Source organism: Typopeltis vanoorti, chromosome 14 (assembly GCF_054136105.1).
Source record: "Typopeltis vanoorti isolate ZY-2024b chromosome 14, IOZ_Tvanoo_1.0, whole genome shotgun sequence".
Lineage (NCBI taxonomy): Eukaryota > Metazoa > Arthropoda > Arachnida > Uropygi > Thelyphonidae > Typopeltis > Typopeltis vanoorti.
Genome location: NC_143562.1, coordinates 57,095,001 through 57,115,333, shown reverse-complemented (window position 1 = coordinate 57,115,333; position 20,333 = coordinate 57,095,001). Strand labels below are relative to the sequence as shown.

Here is a 20,333-nt window from a genome sequence, read left to right as displayed (position 1 = left end):
GGTGGAAATCTTTATTGCATCATCTACACAATGTTATTTATATAAAATGACATGAAATATCCCTTAGATATTTATACGCCTATAAGGTACTGCTATTCATAAAAAAGAACAAAAAAATAAAAAGATAACGAATACGTAAATATCAAACAACATGTTTTCCTTAGTAGGCATAATGGCCTAAAATATATAGTTCCTAAAGCAAATAAAGAAGCAATACACAAACATTGTACTTGTTTAGCGCCCAAAATATTCAACACTTTACCTTTTTAACAATAAGAAATGAAACTAACCCAAGACTCATGTGAAAGAATATTTATTTTCACACAGACACGAGGAAGTTCTGTTCAAAATAATTTTTTTTTTGCATATTGGTGTTAAAAAGATCCAGTTTCAGATGAAAAAAAAAATTATATGCTATTTAACTACTTTTTTTTTGGTTCCTAATTAATGTTATACAACTTTCTCTGTACATTAACATGTTTCCTGTGATTTTATGTTATTACATTATAAATATACGAAGGTGGTCTGAAAAGTTCTCGGCCTAACAATGAAAAAACGAGTTTATAATTTCAAAATTATTTTTATTTTTCAACATAATCTTAATACTAATACATTTATTCCAGCGATGCTCCAGAGCGATTATCCTGTCCCTGTAGATTCTCAGTAAGATCTGCAAAATACCCCACTACAGCTGCCATCACTCTTGATTTGAAGAAAAACGTTGACCAACGAGGAAGAGTTTTAGTTTTGGGAAGAGATAGAAGTCAGAGGGAGCCAAATCTGGGGAATAGGGTGGATGTTCCAACAATTTATAGTGCAGATCCCTTAATTTTCCCATTGCCAAAACACACTTTTGTGGGCAGGTGCATTGCCCTGATGAAAAATGATTTTTTATCTTCTGCAAACCGGATCTTTTTTGACGAATTTTTTTCGTCTAATCTGGTTAAAAGATCGGAATAATATTCCCCGGTCATTGTTTTACCCTTTTCATGACCACTTTCCAAACAGCAGTGAAAACCACTGTTTTCACTATTTGGATTCTGGTGTATAATGGTGAATACAAGTCTCATCCATAGTAATAAATCGAACGCACAAAATCAGTTTTATTCTTGTTAAAACGCTCCAAGCATTCAGAGATTTTCATGCGAGTGCGTTTTTGATCTGCTGAGCAAGCGCGGCACCCATTTTGCGCAAAGCTTTTTCATTTGCAATTCTTCATGCTAAATATATCCTACACGTTCTTTTGAAATGCCTGTAGTCTCAGCAATTTCACGCACTTTGACTTGCCGGTCATCTAATACCATATCGTGCACTTGATCAATGATTTCTGGACCAGATTCTGGTGCTGTTACATTTTTTGAACGCCCTTCACGTGGATCATCTTCAAGGCTGGTACGGCCACAGTTAAACTCGTTAGCCCATTTCTTAATTGTAAAACGAAGGAGAAGAGTGCCCATGAACTTCGAATGAATTTCTTTTGGCGTTAAACCTTCTTTTATAAAGAATTTTATAACCGCACGATACTCAATTTTATCCCTTAAGGATAGAGACAACACTTTTGCTTCAGACAGCTGTATAAAACAAACTACTTGATAGAATGACTTGCACTTTCACATGGATGCTTATGACAGATGTACTAACTTAGAAAAAAAAAATCTTGCAGATAGTGAGGCCGAGAACTTTTCAGACCACACTCGTATGTAATATGTATATTATATGGATGTACATGTGTATATAATGATAATGCATTACATAACTTTTTGTAACTTTATGCATATCGTAACTTGGACGAGCTGTTGCTCTTAGGTTACACATATGATTGCCAAAATTTTGTACAAGAATATGAAGCTTCAAAAAAAAAAAAAAACTAAAAAATTGAGGATAATATTTGCCCTAAATTTTTCTTTGAATAAACCTTCCGATTTAAAAGTAGTTATACAGGATTTAATCCCATTGGATCTGATTTGGCTTAACATGGTATTGATGACACTAAACCTAGGGTCCAGTATTATGGGATAATACCAAACTTTTGCAGAACTATATATTTAAATTTCAACGTTCAAAGAAAATACTGAAGCATTACCCCATCATCGTAACTTAATTGTAATGGCAGCTTTTCTCTTCCAAAAGCTTGGAAAACTATCCTCAATTGCATTAAATATAATTTTTTAAATACACATTTCCCAATGCTTTATCCTAGCTATTACTTAGGGTTCTATTAATGTAACGTATGCATTTTTTAAACCCATATTGTCTCACAGTATGTAAAACAAATGGGTTTAAATAAATTAATTTTTACTGTGGCATACTTGTTTTTGGATTTAAAATGTTATGTTATAATAGTAACTGCTACGGGATTCTATACAGGGTGTTTCAAAAACAATGAACCGATTTCAAATAATTATATTTAATAATAATAAATAAAGTAATAATTTAATAATTTCACATGGTAAAAGTCTCATTCATTTGTGGTTCGTGGTTGCAGAGATATAAAATTTTCAAATCGGGACATTCTGTTTGAAACACCCTGTATTTTGGAAGCTCCGTGCAAGACACGAATACGGGATCCCCAGTTTCGTGGGAGGTAAAATGCTGCTAGAAATTTTGTGAACCAAAACTTGCATTTGCTTCTCAGTATGCATACGTTAATATCATATTAACATAATTTATAGATGCAAAAATATATTGATTTAAATCTTTTACATATTACAACTTGCAAAGTTTCTTTCGGCAGTCAGTTATTGTATTCTCGGTTTAAATTTTTAGCTATTTCGATATCAAGTGACGACAGACTCTGATTGCAATGTCTGTGTGTATGCTTTTATTTTGTAGTAATTTACTTCGAACAAAGATTAATACCAGACTATTAAAGGCTAATAATGAATTCAAATGAATCTGTGTTCATTTATAGCGACAGATCCCAGCTCGCAAGGTTGCTCAGTGATTCGAGGCAATTTTAAGACTATTTATGATGTATATGTATTTACAGCCATGAAATATATTATTCTATATTTATATTAAATATAATTTTTTTTTTCGAAAGTATCTTGTGGCTAGCGAACATCTTAAGCGTCTTATGTGACTTGGGCCTAGGCCCCCCTAATTTATAGAATCAATTTCTAATTGAATTGTTGGAATATGTTTCAGTGAAGTCTTTCAGTTAAAATGCCTTTGCTGAGGGAGGGGGAGTCTAATATAACAGAAATTCACGAATTTTTCATATTTATATTCTGTACTAAATTGTACAGAATATAAATATGAATTAATTCAGGTCGCATACTTATGAAGTGGCCCTGACAGCTATAATAAAAGATGTAGTTGAACAGACTTATCTAGGCCCAAATAATAGGAGAAAATTGAATTTGGAAACATGACGGAATTGATTATTTGTTGACTAAGGATCTAGCTTGATGACCAAATCAATAGGCTTGTACGTAAATTATGTAATTTTTGGGGGATATGGGTGATTCAGTATTCTGTGAAAAGTGAAAATTCAGGGAATTTATTGTATGAAATGCAATTCTTTCCATCTGTTATCGGATGGGAAGTGATCAACCAATATTACGTAATTTATTAGTACGTTCTGTGTAAATGTTACCACTAGTTTTCATATGGATTTGAAAAGCGAATTAGGAACAGTTAGAAACGCTTCAGTTATCAGGATATCGTTGTGCGCTTAAACCATTGAAGACTAGAGCATAATAAATTAAGAAAGACGTACTTCACTAGTTTCTCCAAGCTGGTGGTGAAAATAAATAAAAATGCAACTTCGTGTATTTTAAACTAGAATACACTTTTCAAAAAGACCGGAATTTTTTTTTTTTTTAATTCCTGGAAGAATAACGAAGACCTATTATAAAGATCCTACTGATTTTTGGCAGTACCTAGTTTCCGATCACAGTAGCATTGCAATCTCGAGCAGTCTCTCAAACTGTTTGGAACAATTGCCCTTCCTCTTCAACTGATATCTTTTGACTATTATTGATATAGCAGTGCTCTAACAGGGTATGTCTGACTGGCTGGGATTTGTAGATAAATAGGTGCTATTAAAGATCCAACCTTATTTCAAAACCGAATGTGTAAAAAATTTCAAACTTCCAAAGTTTCTGCATATATATTCGGCTCTGAAATAGGGCTGGATCTTAAATATTCCCTATTTCTATTTATTTTACATCGCGAAGCGAAGCCGTGTAGCTCTTTCTTTGACAACTCCAGTTCGTGTTTGAAAAAAAAAAAATCTTCAACTGGGCATTGTTTTTTTGCTGAATTTTATCAGCGAAAACGTTGATAAGATGTTTTAGTAGAATTATTTATCCTGTTTGTTGCTCACTGCGCCAAGGTTTTTAAGTAAAAGTCCAGGTGAGAACAAACGAAGTGATTATTAACGACACCATTGCCGCTCCCTACATCCCCAGCTTGTGGTACTTTGTTCTAAATTGATCAACTAGTGTAGTTTTCTGCTTGGTGTTGTCCGAAACACTTCAACAATATCCATGAATGATTTCCAGGCTTCTAATTTTATTTTAGTAAAACTTTCGAAATTTTCAGTTTTAGTACTTGCCTGATTTGACGTGCAACAAGCAAAATTTGGCTTCCGAAATTTTGCATTTAAGTAGCACAATGGAGATGACGTTGCGATATTTGTCTTTCGGTTAGTTCAAATCCAATCTAGGACGTTGAGATCCCTTTTTTATGTTTTTTTAAGTGTATTTTCAGCTGGTCTGTACTTTGCATTGTATTTTCTCTTAAGTGATTTTTCATCACTCAACCGGCCGGAATCATATGCAGTTAACAGGTATAATATAATATACTGGCCTTAGTTATGTCAGCAGTATTAACTAAACTAAGCAGTTAGGTGTTGAAATTTAAGTATTTCATATATATGTCTGTGTGTGAAGGCAAGTTAGCTTTATATGGAAGTGGCCAGGTGTTCATTCCACAAAACTGACCAACCGGCCGGAAATACTCGCATAATTTCTAGTTCTGGTATCCTTAACTTGCCTGTCTGGTTGGCAAGTTGCTTCACGTACTCTTTCCAAACAGGCTGCGAGTTGTAATCCCATCATGGACAGGCACGGATGTTTGAAAATGTCTCCAGTTTGGAGACGAATCGTTCGGTGTGAGACCGCTGTCCTGCTTATTGTGGAGGCCTGAAGTGGCTTGAAAATATTTAATGTAGAGCAGGGTTCCTGGATTACTAAAAAAATAAATAAAATACAAAATTTAAAAATAAACATTCTTAGCCCACCCATATTACTATACTATAGGTTTCTTGCATGACGTTCTGTCACTCTAGTCCATAAGCACAGATTGCAGCAATGTTTTTTAAATCCTCTTAATATCCAGCAGTAATTACTTTTAAAACGCTACAAATAATTTAGTATATAATATTCAGCATTTCTTGTGCTTTTTATCGCTTTCATCCTTTGGATATAATTGAAGTGTGTGTAAAAGAAAGATGGAAACAGGCGTCTATCTTTCAGCTCATTAACATCTTCGTCTGTAAAAAGTACAATATACAAGTCTAAATGAATGTTTTGACTTTTTTTTAACACTTGTACATCAGTCAGAGGTCAGAATATCTAGAAAGCATGCAAATGAAGTATGGAAAAAGATGTCTGCAACATCTTTTTCAACTTTGAGATCACCCAAATTTAAAAAAAAAAAAAAAAAAATGTGAGAAGAGGAAGTCAACTCGTTTTAAGCTTTTATTGGACGAGACAAAGATGTTGGTAGTGGTTTGGCATATAAATTTTGAAGATGAAATGTTTAGAATACCCAAAGTATTAGGAAGTAAGGGAAAGAGTTTGTTACAGTTCGGAAGTAATCGAACAACCAAACTTATGAGACGAGATGTTATTGACAGAGGAAAATGAGCTGGTGGTAATAGCAAATGAGACAAAGAGAAGCTATTCTTAATACCAGATAAATTATGTTCTGTCAGATTGGGGATTAAAGAAGATTATACTGAAATGGCTTTTTGGGTTTGAGGTGAATGGGATACTACTTTGATGTGGTATTATTGACTTCGGATTGTTTTCGCGGAAGATTATTAGATTGTCGGAAATAAGATTTCCAAGTAATCACGTGTGATAAGGGAATAAAGAAAGTGTTAGCGTTGGACCTGTTGATAGCGTCTAAGAATGAATATATATATATATATATATATATATATATATATATATTCACGGTTTCACAGTAATATGCGATAATCTGATTCTAATTGATATGCCTGGTGCACATTCCAGCGAGAAGAGTGCAAAATATTCGGGATAATAGATCTTAGTAGACCAGTACTTGGGAGATATTTTAATACATGACTAGGCGGAAAGGAGATCATTTAGTACCAGAGAGATAGTTCAAGACAGTTTGAAAACTGCTTTATTGGACTCTGTTCCTAAAATTAGAGTATGCACGAAGTGTATGTTACTAGACTATCAATTCTACCTCATCTTCCTAAAGGAAGATGTGGAGGAGGTATAAGTAGAACAGTAGCCAGCTGCTTGACCACTGACTACTCCAAATAAACACAAGCAAAATGACAGGTTTGAAAGTAAAAAAATGGAATACAGAAGATTGCAAAGCAAACACAGTGTTAATCATGGTCTTTCTTTAGTTATGTTGGTAGAAATGGGGGGGGGGAGAGAATATACTGAGGAAATGTTCGCTAAAATATTTCGTTGCATTTTATGTTGCAGGAAGACACTAAGTGTTAAGAGATATTAAGTAAGCTTGAGTTTGTTTCAGAACGCTAGGAATTGCATCATGCGTGTTTTCGCAGCTTCGATTTTACCAACTTGCAACCACTGAGTTTTACATTCATGATGTTCATTCTAGCTTCAAAGGAACCTAGAGAATGAATTTTTACAAAAAAAAAAAATTAAAAAAAATATATAACTACTTTCACAAGATAAACAAAATTTCATAATTTATCTTAAATAAATGGAATAAAGAAAAATTACTAGTTTTGGAACTTTGTATAAAAAGGTAATATTCTTTAATTGATACAGTTTAAAATTCCAGTACCCGATTTCAAATGCTATTCGGAGAAGAAGAAAAAAAAAGTGCCAAATTTAGTTAATGAAAGAACTAATCATTTTGAAAGTAGCAAAAGATGGAAGTGGGGTAGAGAGAACGCCTTTTGACTCCTCGTTGGAGCAACTTCGACTAGACTTGTAATATATTCGTTCTTTACGTTATGGTGTTGATGGTAATAGATGAATTAAGTGGTAGAGGTTGTGTGTAGCAGAGAGTGCCATCCCGCAATGAATCCTTGGAGAGGGGGGGTCACGTAATATTAGTTTTGGATTGTGAATAAAAAATGCTAGTTGTATTTTCATATCTGCTTTCGCTTTGTCCGTGCATGCGCACCAAGAAAATAATCTTTTGGCAATGATGAAATAGGAGACCGACTACCAGCTTGATTTTGAAAAAAAATTACGGCTGCCTTGTCATTTTACTCCTTTCATCCTCTCCCTTTTTTATTATATATATTTTTATTTTTTATATAAGTATATAATGTTTTATTGAGAGACAGAAGCAGAATAATCCACGAACTGTCATTAGGAATATATCGGATATAATACCAGAAATAGATGAAAAGGAAACTGATCTTACCTATAGACTATGCCCGATGATCCTGCTTTTAGGACGAACATGTGTAAAATCCCAAATGTAGTCTCCTTTTTTTCCCCTTGGCTACTGAGTTATTTCATTATGACAGCTAAACATGCATATTACCCTCACTTAAAGTTAATTTAGGTGATTCTAAAATGATAAAAAAAAATGTATTTTTTATCTTATGAGCATGTATTCATTGCAGGTACCCAAAATCTTAGAATAAAGTGCGTAATGCATATTTTATTTGAGCTAGAATAACTGGTACACTCCGTAATGCGTGGAGTTAACGTTACCGCCTCTCCCCATTTATTTAAGCCGGGTTATATAAACACATTCCTCGTTGCGTACTTGCTATCGTCAGTTCATTACCTGCGGTCTCCATGACATTTGGTTGTAGCTAAACAGTCTTATATTTTTGCTTTATCTTCTAAATTAATCTTCATTGTTGGCAGTTATACTACCCGTTTTGAAATTCAATCGTATGGTTTGTGCAAATAGAATTATGCTGTTTAAATGAATTGATTAACCTTTTACAAAACTAAGGTGCCAACCATGTTATTGTATGCGACACCTGAATCACACTACCTTGCTGTAAAGCCCACGCAGATATGTCACGTTCAGTCTTATCGATCGTCTAACGGCCACCAATGAATGCGTTTTGAAGAAGATCACTCTACCTAACTACGAGCAATGTATGCTGGGTAGTGTGATCTCCTCATGCGAACAAGGATGCCGGTAAGGATGCTATAGGAATTATTACTATTTTGTGAAATATGTTGTGTTTTCTGAAAGTATTTCATCTAGTACGGCGATTTCGTTTTGTTTATCTTTGGCTCTAAAGTACTTCTGTATACATTTTGATGTCACCCATTTTAAATGTTTCGTTGTAGTTTAAGTTTACAGCATATAAAATGTTTTATGTGATAGTCTTTTTTTAAATATTAAAAAATCCATTTAATACCTAAGGTAGCAGTAATCTGTGGTTTATTTTACCATATTCACAAGACGCTTTTGACGATCTGTCTTCCACATTTTAATAAAGTATAAATTGCAAATCGATGTTCTGATATTTGATCATAAATATACATAATTTAGCTACTTTTGATACGAAGTATACATTTCACGTTTTTTCTCCCTCCAGACAATTTTAAATCTTATACTGTAACTGATCCCCCCCCCTCTCCCAGTAAATACTTTAGTCCCCCATCTATGAAAGTGATTTGTTAACATGGTTTGTGAACTATGAAAAATTATGGAAGTAGGATACTTTCACGACCTTACTCGTGAAATTCTGCCATTCCCATACTCACTAGGGACTCTCACCTAGTGAGTATGGGAATGGCAACCCTGAGGAACCTGATGCTGGACCACACCTTATTTCAAATAACAAAAACCTTACTGTTATTTTCTTTAGTTATTATCTGTAGGTTGGTCCCTACTCTTCTTTCCAGCTACTTCTCTTTTCATTTTTCCCTTCAAAGCTTAGAGTAATTGAGATTTTCTCCCATCTTTATAAAAGCCATCACAAACATCCATGTCTGCAGTGAAATTGAAACCCACAGTTGTTGGTTGGAGAGTGGATTTGCTAACCACTTAGCCAACTAGGCTGGTAATTTAAAGTAATTCAAAATTGCAGGTGGGTAGGATGGGAAATCATGAATGAATGATCAGTATAGAACAAGTAAAACACTTCAGCTATTTAGGCACAATTTTTAGTCAAGATGGCAAATTAAATATGAAAATGGACAAGAGAATAAGCAAAACTAGTATGGTGGGGAGTCAACTGAATAAACTTATATGGAATAATGGAAAAAATGAGAACACTAAACTAGCTGTATACAAGGCAGCATTCAAACTAATTTGTGACTTATAGGTCTTAGAGCTGGGGGAGAAGTGAACCAGTTAATCGATGACTAACTACAGATATGCAAGTTCCAAGAAAAATTAGGAATGAGAAGAGATGGTATCAATGGCATAATAATTAAAAATGAAGACATTAAGAAGTAACTTGACATTATCATTTGGAATGTGTGAGTAGAGCTAATCTTAGGTGATATGGTCACTTAAAAAGTAAATGGAAGAAGAAACATTAGAAAAGTATGTTTAATTGCAGGGGGGGGAAATTGTAGGTGTATTGATGCATTTAAAAGTACCTCAGAAGACTTGAATATGAATGTTTACTTTATTACTTTTATAGTATTCTGTGTACCTCTTGAAGGTACATTTCAGGAATTTGATAATGACCTTACACTGATTTTTCAGAGATGATATCAACAAACAATTTAGAATTAATAAAAACTAATGAATCCAGAAAGAAATTAATAAATATAACACACAGAGCAAGAAATTTGGAAATGCAAGCAAGAGAAATAGGCAGAAATTTGCAGCAACCTGGATCCAAGGAAAGATAGCCACATTGGAACATTATTAGAATCCTAGACAACATCAAAGAAGAGAACCAACATAAAACAAACTTCATAAATGTTGGGGGAAAAAGCTATAACAGATGAAGAAATGGCAAACACACTGGCAAAAAATTATTCAAACAACTCTAAACTTCAGTATACCTGAGAGGATAAGACCTTCAATAAACTCACAAGTAAGATACTAAAACAAGCAAGAACATACCAATCTAATATCTTCTCTGAAGAATTTATGATAAGTGAGCTAAATTCATCAATCAAGAAAACTGGTAATATCTTTGGTCATATGGTCAAATCTCCTGGTAATATCTTTGGTCATATGGTCAAACACCTTGGCAAAAATAACTGCTAAAGAACAACTTCTAGACATTCTTAATACTTCTTAGAGAACAGGCAAACTAACAAAGAATGGAAAAAATCAATTATTTTACCAATCCTAAAACCTAACAAAAATGCTGCAGAATGTCAAATCTCTAGACCTATCGCATTAACTAGTAACATGGCAGGAATTTCACAATGATACTAGTTAATGTAATACTATCATATCCTGTACATCCCTCAAGGGATGTACAGGATATGATAGTATTACATGAAAAATTTACATCATTACTAACTTCCTATCTACAATTTTCATCCAAATCAGTCTGTTACCTGTCAAGACTCCAACATTATCAGATCTTATATTTCTATCTTCTAAGGTCTCCTTTCTTTTAGAGTTACACGGTGATCAGCATTAATTCTAAAAATTTATGGAATTTACAACTGTGTTAAAAAAAACTTTATTATCCTGATGTTTCGATCTTGTTGCTCACTAAGAACAACTATAAACGGGACTGTAGAAAATCCAGTATCTTAAAAGCAAAAATAAGAATTGTAAACTAAAAATAGGAAATCATTGTTTCTGAAAGAAAACCATCTGAAAGAATGTTTATTCCTGTCATTGTAAATAGAATTTAGCTTGATGTAATTTAATTTTTTTTCTTCTCATGCCAGTAGAATAACATGTGATCATATCATTATTTCTTTAGCTTACAGTTAATAATGTAACTCAGCTTGTCTTGTATATTGATGTATGCTCCAGATGATGATCTTGATGTGAAGATCGAAACGCCGGGATAATAAAGTTTTTAACACGGTTGTAAATTCCATAAATTTTTAAAATGAAAAGGAATCTTTGAAGGCACTTTTTACTATATCAATCCACTTATATCTTGGTCTTCCTCTGGATCTTTTTCCTGCCAACCTGGCAGAGAACACTTATTTTGCTAATTTTTCTTTGCCCATTCTGTTTAAGTGACCTTACCACCTGAGATTAGCTCTGCTAATACATTAACTAGTATACTCTGTAAAATTACTGAAAGAATCATACATTCCAGACTGATGCACTGGCTCAAAAAAAAATAAATAAATAAATAAAATAAATAAAAAATTAACCTTGCCAAACAATAATACTCATTTCAGGAAAAACCAACAAAAATAAAATTGCCATATTCCTTGATATGGTTGCTGCTTTTGATCGTGTTCGGATAAAAAAAAAATTAATACAAATAGTATGTGATATTGAAATTAGAGGAAATGCTTTAATCTGGATTGTTGATTTCATGAGAGGAAGAAAGATCAAAGTTAGAATCAATGCAGCAATATCCAGAGAGCAGAGTACGTGGGGGCTAGTGTTCCCCAGGCCTCAGTACTCAATCCCTTAACATCTCATCCTTACTCTACAGAAGACACAAAAGTAGCTTGCTATGCAGACAATATAGCCATCTGGCACACCAGTTAAAGAATCGGAAGAGATTCTAAACAAATCCATGAGAGGATTAGAAAAATGATCAGATGAACTTAAACTCAATCAACCCAGATAAAACAAAACTAAGTACCTTTAGTACAGACAGGAAAAATAGACATTCCTACAATCTCAGTCATGATCAATAACAGGTTAATTGAAAAGTCTCAAATCCAAAATATCTTGGTATTACGTTTTTGCTGAACACACCTCTGACACTTCCAGCAGGGCTCTCAAAAAACTAAATATATATATTGAAAAGGATTTGCAAAAGAAATTGGGGTGCAAAGCCAAAATTCTCAAAACTATTTAGACTACACGATAAGGCCAATAATAGAATATATAGTACCTATCTGGTCATATTTGGCTTCATCAGTAAAGGAAAAATTAGACAAAGTACAAGCAAATGTGTCCAAGATTATCATTGTTGCAGTCTCATTCACTAACAACATCAGAGCACCCAACAGGAATGTGGACTTGACCTGCTGGTCAAGTCCACAGAAATTTACCACCATAAAATCAAAAATGCAGATTTCACAGATCAGCTTTACAATATGACATTATGAGGAAGGAAATAGGTCTTGATCATCTAAATGCCCACATAAGAAAAGAACCTTTATTTTCCAGACCTTTACTTTCAAATACCTCAACCTTACTGAACCTTGTACAAAAAGAATCGAAAGAAACACACAAAGAAAAAGACCTAAATACTATCAACTTCTTAAATCCTCCAAAGAAGTTATTTGTTATACCGATGGATCGTCAGACACCAATTTGATTAATGGTGCTCTCCTACTCCCAAAAGGTGAAAAACTTTCAATAAAAGTTGGATCTGGAAGAATTGCTTCCAATTTTACAGTGAACTCTATGCAATAAATAAAACACTCAAAGCCTACTTAAAATTATCATCTTGACAATCAGAGGGAATTATAATTTACAGTGACCCGAGATCAGCTATGGAGGCAATCAAAAATGGCAATACCAAGACATCCATAAACTTTTAAACCAACTAAAGTGTTTGAGAGAAAGTTGGATTTTATAATGAATTCCTGCTCATGTAGACATTGATTACAATGAGGCAGTTGATAAATTAGCAAAAGAGATCAGAGAACTCAACCAAGAAACTGACATAACTCTTGCTAAGGCACTAGCAAAATCTAAACTAATTCCACTAAATCAGGGATAACCAAATTCCTGAAATTAATCTTGACAGAAAGATCACCACCACGATAGAAAGACTCAGAACAAGACATCTTAGAGGAATGAAGATCCATATGGATGGTACGAGAGCATAAACTGCAATAACTGCCCTAATACTGAACTGACACTCACTCATATTTTTACCTGCTGTAATCTAGCAATTACAGCAGCCTTGCAAGCAGTAGACCCTAATCCTGAACAACTCTATATGAACAAAATCATCAACATAACCAAAGCAGTTCAAAGAGCACATGGAAATATCCAAGACTCTTCAAAAGGACAAGACAACTGATTTTTCACTTTTAACAGAATGAAGTTGAAAGCTTTTTGCTCCAATTTACTTATAAAAAATAACCTTGGTATATTTGTGGGAATGTAGCAATGTCATGTCTTCATTTTGTGTGTGTGGTTGGAGGGCAGGGGAATTCCTGCTAGGTGAACTAACTAGTTGTGGGGGAAAAGATAAATGTTATATGGGAATTTTTTAATGAAATATCTATCATTCAGTGAGTACACTAGTTTTTAGTAGTAGACATGTGAAAATATTGTGCATGCTAAGAGGTTGTTTTAATTTATTTTTTCCTTCAAATAAAATCTTGTTTTTCTGTTTTCAAAAAGCATTTCAGGCAGTTGAATTTCTATAAATGCTTTTTTAAGAATAGTCGAATTAAGGTGCAACTCCTGAGAAGTTTGCATTTTCTTTTACTGATCCTGGTTGACTTGTAACTAGATTAATAGTCAAATATTGACTCAAACTTCACACTTTATGAAAAGTCATGGCCTTGATGAAGAACTTAGAGGTTTAAATTTAGACATTTAAGACTTAAGAATATAATACTTCTTTTTAGCTACTTTTATTTCCATTCATTATTTTAAGCTCAGTTGAATTTTTCCATGATACCGTTGACTACCTGTAGACAGTGTAGAAGCAATGCCTTGTCTGCTGCCTTATTTAGAAACATGTAACTTATGTTACGTATGAAGTCAAATGGAGTATATACTATTATAAATAAGTTTTTATTATTATTTGACACCTCCAGGGAGTCCAAGGACTCATCGAGGGAGGGCATCTGCTCTACAACTCCATCTCCACCATTCAATCACCAACTAATCGCAACTACGGCAATGCTATCTACTGCTGACCACCAATGGTATTTCCACAGACAATCGCAAACATTCATGCCCACAGCGGGATTCGAACCTACAGCCTTTTGGCTGGAGAGTGGATACGCTATCCATTTGTACTTGCTTTGGCAGTACGTATACTAAAATTGGAACGATACAGAGAAGATTAGCATGACCCCCTGCGCAAGGATGAAGTTATTTAATTCATTTGTTAATGTTGAGGATTAATATTTACAAATTCCATAATGTAAGTTGTGCAGCATTTAACCTTCAGTATTTTTCTCTCTCCATGTTTTTAATGTGTTAGATTCTTTGTTAATCTTTAGAATACTAGTGGTTTTTGAAAAATGTCAGAGTTTGTTTACATGGATAAAAATAGAAATGCAGTTTTGAAGTGATAAATTATCTTTCGATGATTATTTCCTGAAGTCCCTCCAGAAATGGAAGAAGTTGACATTTGAGAGAAGCTGTGGTGATAGCAGGGTATATAACCAAAGTAGCCATTTTGTGTGATTGTAGAGAGTGATCATGCAGTTTTAATAGGTGGGGAGGGGGATATCCAAGCATATGGAATTCTCATTTAAGCAGTATTGAGACTAATTCCCAGAAATAGAATAAATGAAAGTGAAATGAATGAGTGGTATCATTTAGCAGAAGTACATTAAAAAAAAAAAAAAAAAAGCTATAGAAGCAATTTAAAGAAAATGCGATGAGCAAGTTAATGAGTAGAATAAGTTATGTTCAAAAAGAGTGACCACCATGGTAATGAAATTAAATTAGAAATTAGTGTTGAGCTGCCAGAAAGAGTTGAATGCATTTTTAGTGCATGAGTTTGAGAGGCATGATATGCATTGTATGAATGATGGTTAGTATACATCTCCTGTGATGAATCGCAGGAATTCATGAGTGTGCCAAATTGACCCCCCCCCCCCAATTCCTTACTTGTTGTTCTTGAAACTTCTGTTATGCATTATTTACAGCATGCAAACATCTTCAAAAGAATGGAATGATATTTACATAGATTGAATTTCCTGTTAACACATTTTCTTTCCATTGGCATTTGCTATTTTCAACAGCTGCCTGTGAGACTACTTTACTGGGGATGGGAGGGATAGTGAAATATTGATATTTTATGTAATTAAATTAATAACAGTGTAATTCAGTTATTGAATGCTTAGGCATTTAATGGATACTCATTAAGTATTAATAAGCTGTTAATGATATTACAGTTTGATCTGTACAAATAAATGCATTGATAACATTAAATTCTGCTAGCCACATTCAAGATTTTATGATTAAACTTCACATTCTATTTTTATGAATGCAGGATCAAATGACAGAGATGGATAGCTATAGTTACCTTCATTATATTGGAGGTGCTATAAGTGCTGCTACAATCACTGGTGCTGCTCTAGCTGCTGCTTACTTTGCATCCCGTCCTTCTAGTATTGTACCTACTGTCGATCTCAATAGTCAGTCACGAGAGCTGCTTGTAAGTGCTACATATTGTATGAATTTTTTTATTAATTGGGTTCTTGTAGTATTTGTAATTATACTATTGTTTTTGTACTTCCGCATTGATTGTCCAGAATATTTGTACATAATATTTATGGAAACTGATTTTTAATATGGAAATGTTTTTTTGTTCTGTGAACTTAAATGATAAAAACAGGAAATTCAAGATAACTAAGATAATATTTTTTGCTTTCTTTTGTCATAGAACTCAACACATCCAAAAATGTAATAATTTAATCATATTACTTCTCATTTTAATCCTGTAATCCCTTTAGTAGAACATTTTTCTACTCTGTGTTCAGTGCAATTCACATTTTCCACTGTATTCTTGTTGCTAATTTTCTGCCATTGCCAGCACATTATAGAAAAGAATCACTAAACTGATCTGAAAGGCAGATTTTTGCTGGCTTGGTTGACCAAGTGAATAGCATCTCTGCTCTCCAACTAGTAGGTCACTAATTCAAATTCCACTATGGTATGGATGTTTGTAAATTGCTATGTGTGGGATGTGAATTTGATCACCTTGTGATCATTGCCCAGCTTATTGAAGGCCTAAAGTAGCCTATGTCCCATAGGTGTGTTTAGTCTCTAGAGCAGGGTTTCCAGAGTATGTAAACAGACGATAAAAAATAAATTAATTAAAAAATAACTTAGTCCATCTACGGTATAAGTCTACAACTTTTCATGAGTGGCAGTCACATAAAAAAAAAAAAAAGAGCAGTTGTCTTAAAATGCATGAACAGCCTGTAAGATCTCTACTGGGTGAATGCCTCTCCCATTGCAGGAGAGTTGGGTCTACTTCTCCCATGGTGACTCAGTCCATCTTGGCTTGGGAGAATGTTTATATTTTGTATGCATGTACGTATAAAGAACAATTACAAACATCCATGCCCAAGGTGAGATTTTAAACCCACAGGCTTTTGGCTGTAGAGCAGTTACACTAACCACTCAGTCAATCAGGCTAGGCTAAAATACTAATATCAACATGCTCCCTTTCAGATAATAGTGGCAATATTGACATATTTTGTCTCTTCCTAATATTGTCCTCTTCAATTAAAAAAAAAATTGGCAAGCTTGCAGCATGATTTTTCCATTACTTAACATTGCTTTCTCTTCAAATTTTCATCTTCTAAGATTTGGATCAGACTTTCAACAGTCCATTTTTGTTGGTTTCACTTTCAATGAATTTCTTTTTCTGAAAGTTTAATCCTCCTTTCAGGATATTCCCCATTTTATTGAACTAAACAATAGATGTTCTGGTTTTATTATCAGTACAAGTGTGTTCTACATGTTGTTTCTTTTAGAATGTCAACTTCCTTTGCCAGCAAAGGTTGGTTGATTGGTAGAGCCTCTGCTACTAATGCTTAAGCAAGTGGGAGCATGGTTGGGAAGTTGGATGGGAATCAATCGTTCGATGCGTTGGCACACTCTCCCTCGATGAGTCTTTGGACTTCCTGGAGGTGTCGCATAATAATAATAATGTTTTGTATCATTTAGCTTTCTCCAAGACATTCCCATTTAGTATTTTGTTGACAACTTTGTTTTGGCCTCCATGGTTGCTAGTTGCTTCAACTGTAATTGCAACCAAACCAAAATAGGTTTTTTGTTTGTTCATTTTCATACTGTAGCCATTGAAAGATCTATTAAAAGATTCTAGTTATTCAGTTATTTGTTGCATTTTCAGCTACCATTGCAATATTTGGCAAAGCCACTGAATTAGAAACTTTGATTTAATACCTTGGTATTAAATCAAAGTCCCCTCCCAAGCGACTGCCAATACCAATTCTGTTTAATTCTCTGTGCATAGTTTAGTGAGATATGAGTTGAGAACAACCTTCATTAAATGTTTGTCATTCACTGTACACAGGAAATTGTTTGTCCATACCAGCCTTCTCAGACAACAGCAATCTTGTTCCTGACAGACTGTCTTAGGACCATAATTACATCTCTTAGACAAGCAATGCAGGTTATTTTTTTTTTCACTGTTAAACACCTGAAATATCTCTCCTTTTGAGTAGCCAGTCAGCTCTGCTGTTTTCAAAATAGTGGCTCCAGCCAGGTGGGCACATACAATAAACCCTTTATCGAACTTCCAATAGATCCTTTGTTTTTTCCATTGTGATCAACATGATTGACTATTACTGACCAGCAGCATTCTTATCTAGTTGCCTAGAACATGTAATGTATGTGACTAAATATTTTGCATATATGCTGTGTAAGTGAAGATTATGTACGTCTACATAAAAATTTATAATTCAGTGTTCGGTATGTGTATTTATTTAGGTTGGTATTGATATTTTCCATTTTGATTCTTTAATGTTTTCATTATTATTTTATTCTTATTTTCACTTATTCTTTAATATTAATCTTATTTTATGTAACCATCAAAAATAGCTTTTATACATAAAAACGTACTTTTATGTGACTGCTGTATGTACATTTTATTGTCGTTTTTTTGATTTGCATGTGTCTATGTACTGTTATTTTCAGTATGAAATATCTCTACTTTCATTTCATTACAATTAATTATTGTGGTTATCGTGTAATTTGTTTATAATGCAATTATGCATATGTTAAAGCAATGGAGAGAAGGCACATCCTTGCATCCTTAGTTATCTGATATAATTTAAATTACCTTAGCAATGTGGACCCCTAAACTTTGTCTATCATTATTCCTTCACTGACCACTTGTAGCAAATTACCATTAATACTCTCCCAGTGTCCTCATTCCAAAAATACAACCTTGGAATTAACAACATGGTTGTCAATTCATTTGCCCAGAGAATCAGTTTATTCAAATCAGCCTGCAAGGATTATCTGTATTGGAAATTATTATTATTATTATTCAGGCCTCCATGGAGTCAAAAGACTCATCATGGGAGGTCCTTCCTAAGAAACACAGTATCATATCACTCCTTAAACTCATTGACCATTCTCGCTCTCACCACTCTATCAGGCAATGCATTTCACGGTTCAACCACCTTCCATGCAAAGAAACCACTCCTCACCCTCTTGCTCACAGTTTCCTTTTGTAACTTCCAGGGATGGCCTCTTGTCATCACTCCTTCCTGCTGTTCATACAAGCGAAAGAACTCCCCAGTGTCAACCCTGTAATCACCTCTCAACAGTTTAAGTCTCAATCATATCACCTCTCCTTCTTCTATCCACCAAACTCTGCAGTCCACATTCCCTCAGCCGATCCTCATAACCAAAATTGTACAGTCCTGAAACCGTCTTTGTACCCTTTCCACAGTTAATTTATCCCCATCAAATTGGTCCTGGGGACCAAATCTGAGAACAATAGTCTAAGTGTGGTCTGATCAGAGACTTATACAACGGAATGATAACCCTTTTATCTCTACAGGTCAGTGTCCTTCTCATAATTGCAGCAATCCTCTGTGTTACCTTCACCACCTTTGCAATATGTCCCCTAAATTTCAGGTGTCTATCAATCATCAACCCCAGATCTCTTGTCTCCCCTACTTCCTCCAGTATAACTCTTCCCATTTATATTAGGGGGCACTAATATAAATAAAAATAATAAAACCATTCTTGCACTACAAATTCTTTCAATCATGTGTGATGCTTCAAGTAGTTATCCCTCAGTAACTATATTCTTCACGTGCTTCTTTATCCTTCTATTCCATATTTCGACAATTAAATGTTATGTATACAAAGTAAAACTCTAATTTTATCTGGCCTATAGTAGCATCCAACTATATACTTAGTCTTGTTAACCTCATGTTAAGCCTGCAGTCCATTGTATTATACACACTACCCACCAAAAACATTTGGGATTTCCACTCTTTGAATTTAATTCTACTGTAATCATTTTGGTAATCTTCGTCCACCCTTTCTGTCCCATCTCTCCTTCATGAATACACTACTCATCCCATGCTATTTGTAAGGCTATCCTCTTCTTTTAATCAGGCCTTCATTTGTGCCAGTAATTTTTAACTATCACTTACCAATGGTAAGTGATAGTTAAAAATTACTTAGAAGGATAAAAAATTAAAGCTTCTATAATTTAAAATTTAGCTGATGAATCAACTCAGGCTGCTTATCTGATGTTTGCCATTAGTGAATATGTATAATAATCAGCCGCTAGGCTACATATTCAGCTAATTCCTAAAAAAACTGGCTTCTTCAGATAAGCAGCCTGAGTTGATTCATCAGCTAAATTTTAAATTATAGAAGCTTTAATTTTTTCATTCTGAAATAGTAAAATCTTCATGCTGGTATAGTTTTGTATTTTGTCTTTCTACACTCACTTAAGACTTGGGCTCCAGTACCCCAAGGTTCATTAATATCTGTTCTCTTCTCTTTAATAATTTAAAAAAAAAAAAAAAAAACTCGGGTAGTTTTTTCCATTCAGAAATTGAAACTGATTATTTATAACCTATTTTTATATCTTCAATAGAATTTTACTGATGTTGAGGAATAATGTTCTGAATTGTTCAGTGTGGCTTCTTTGTTTTATAGCAGGAGGTATAATAAGCAATTTTATTCCTTTAAAAGATTGTAAAAGCCTCTTGCATGCTAGTACTATGGGTTGGCTAAGAGTTAGTTCTAGAAATCATCTTCTAGAAACCAACCCACCATGGAACTCTTTAACCTGCATGAAGCTTCCAGTAAGCTGCTTTGGTATTTTCCCACTGAGTGATGAA

The 20,333-nt window shown here is 34.0% G+C and overlaps 1 protein-coding gene and 1 non-coding gene across 6 annotated transcripts in view; both read left to right on the top strand.

Annotated features, from left to right (window-relative positions):
* The window catches only part of LOC150099504 (long-chain-fatty-acid--CoA ligase 1-like), a 360,710-nt gene that overhangs the window by 129,081 nt on the left and 211,296 nt on the right, over window positions 1-20,333 (top strand). For all 5 annotated transcript variants that reach the window (XM_090403665.1, XM_090403662.1, XM_090403664.1 and 2 more), the window contains one exon: window positions 15,479-15,643. In XM_090403665.1, the coding sequence (XP_090259791.1) occupies window positions 15,485-15,643 (159 nt within the window). In that variant the 5' untranslated portion in view covers window positions 15,479-15,484. The remainder of the gene's footprint in view (window positions 1-15,478; window positions 15,644-20,333) is intronic.
* Window positions 14,268-14,370, top strand: LOC150099505 (U6 spliceosomal RNA). Its single transcript, XR_016549429.1, has one exon. It is a non-coding gene; the product is annotated as a U6 spliceosomal RNA (small nuclear RNA).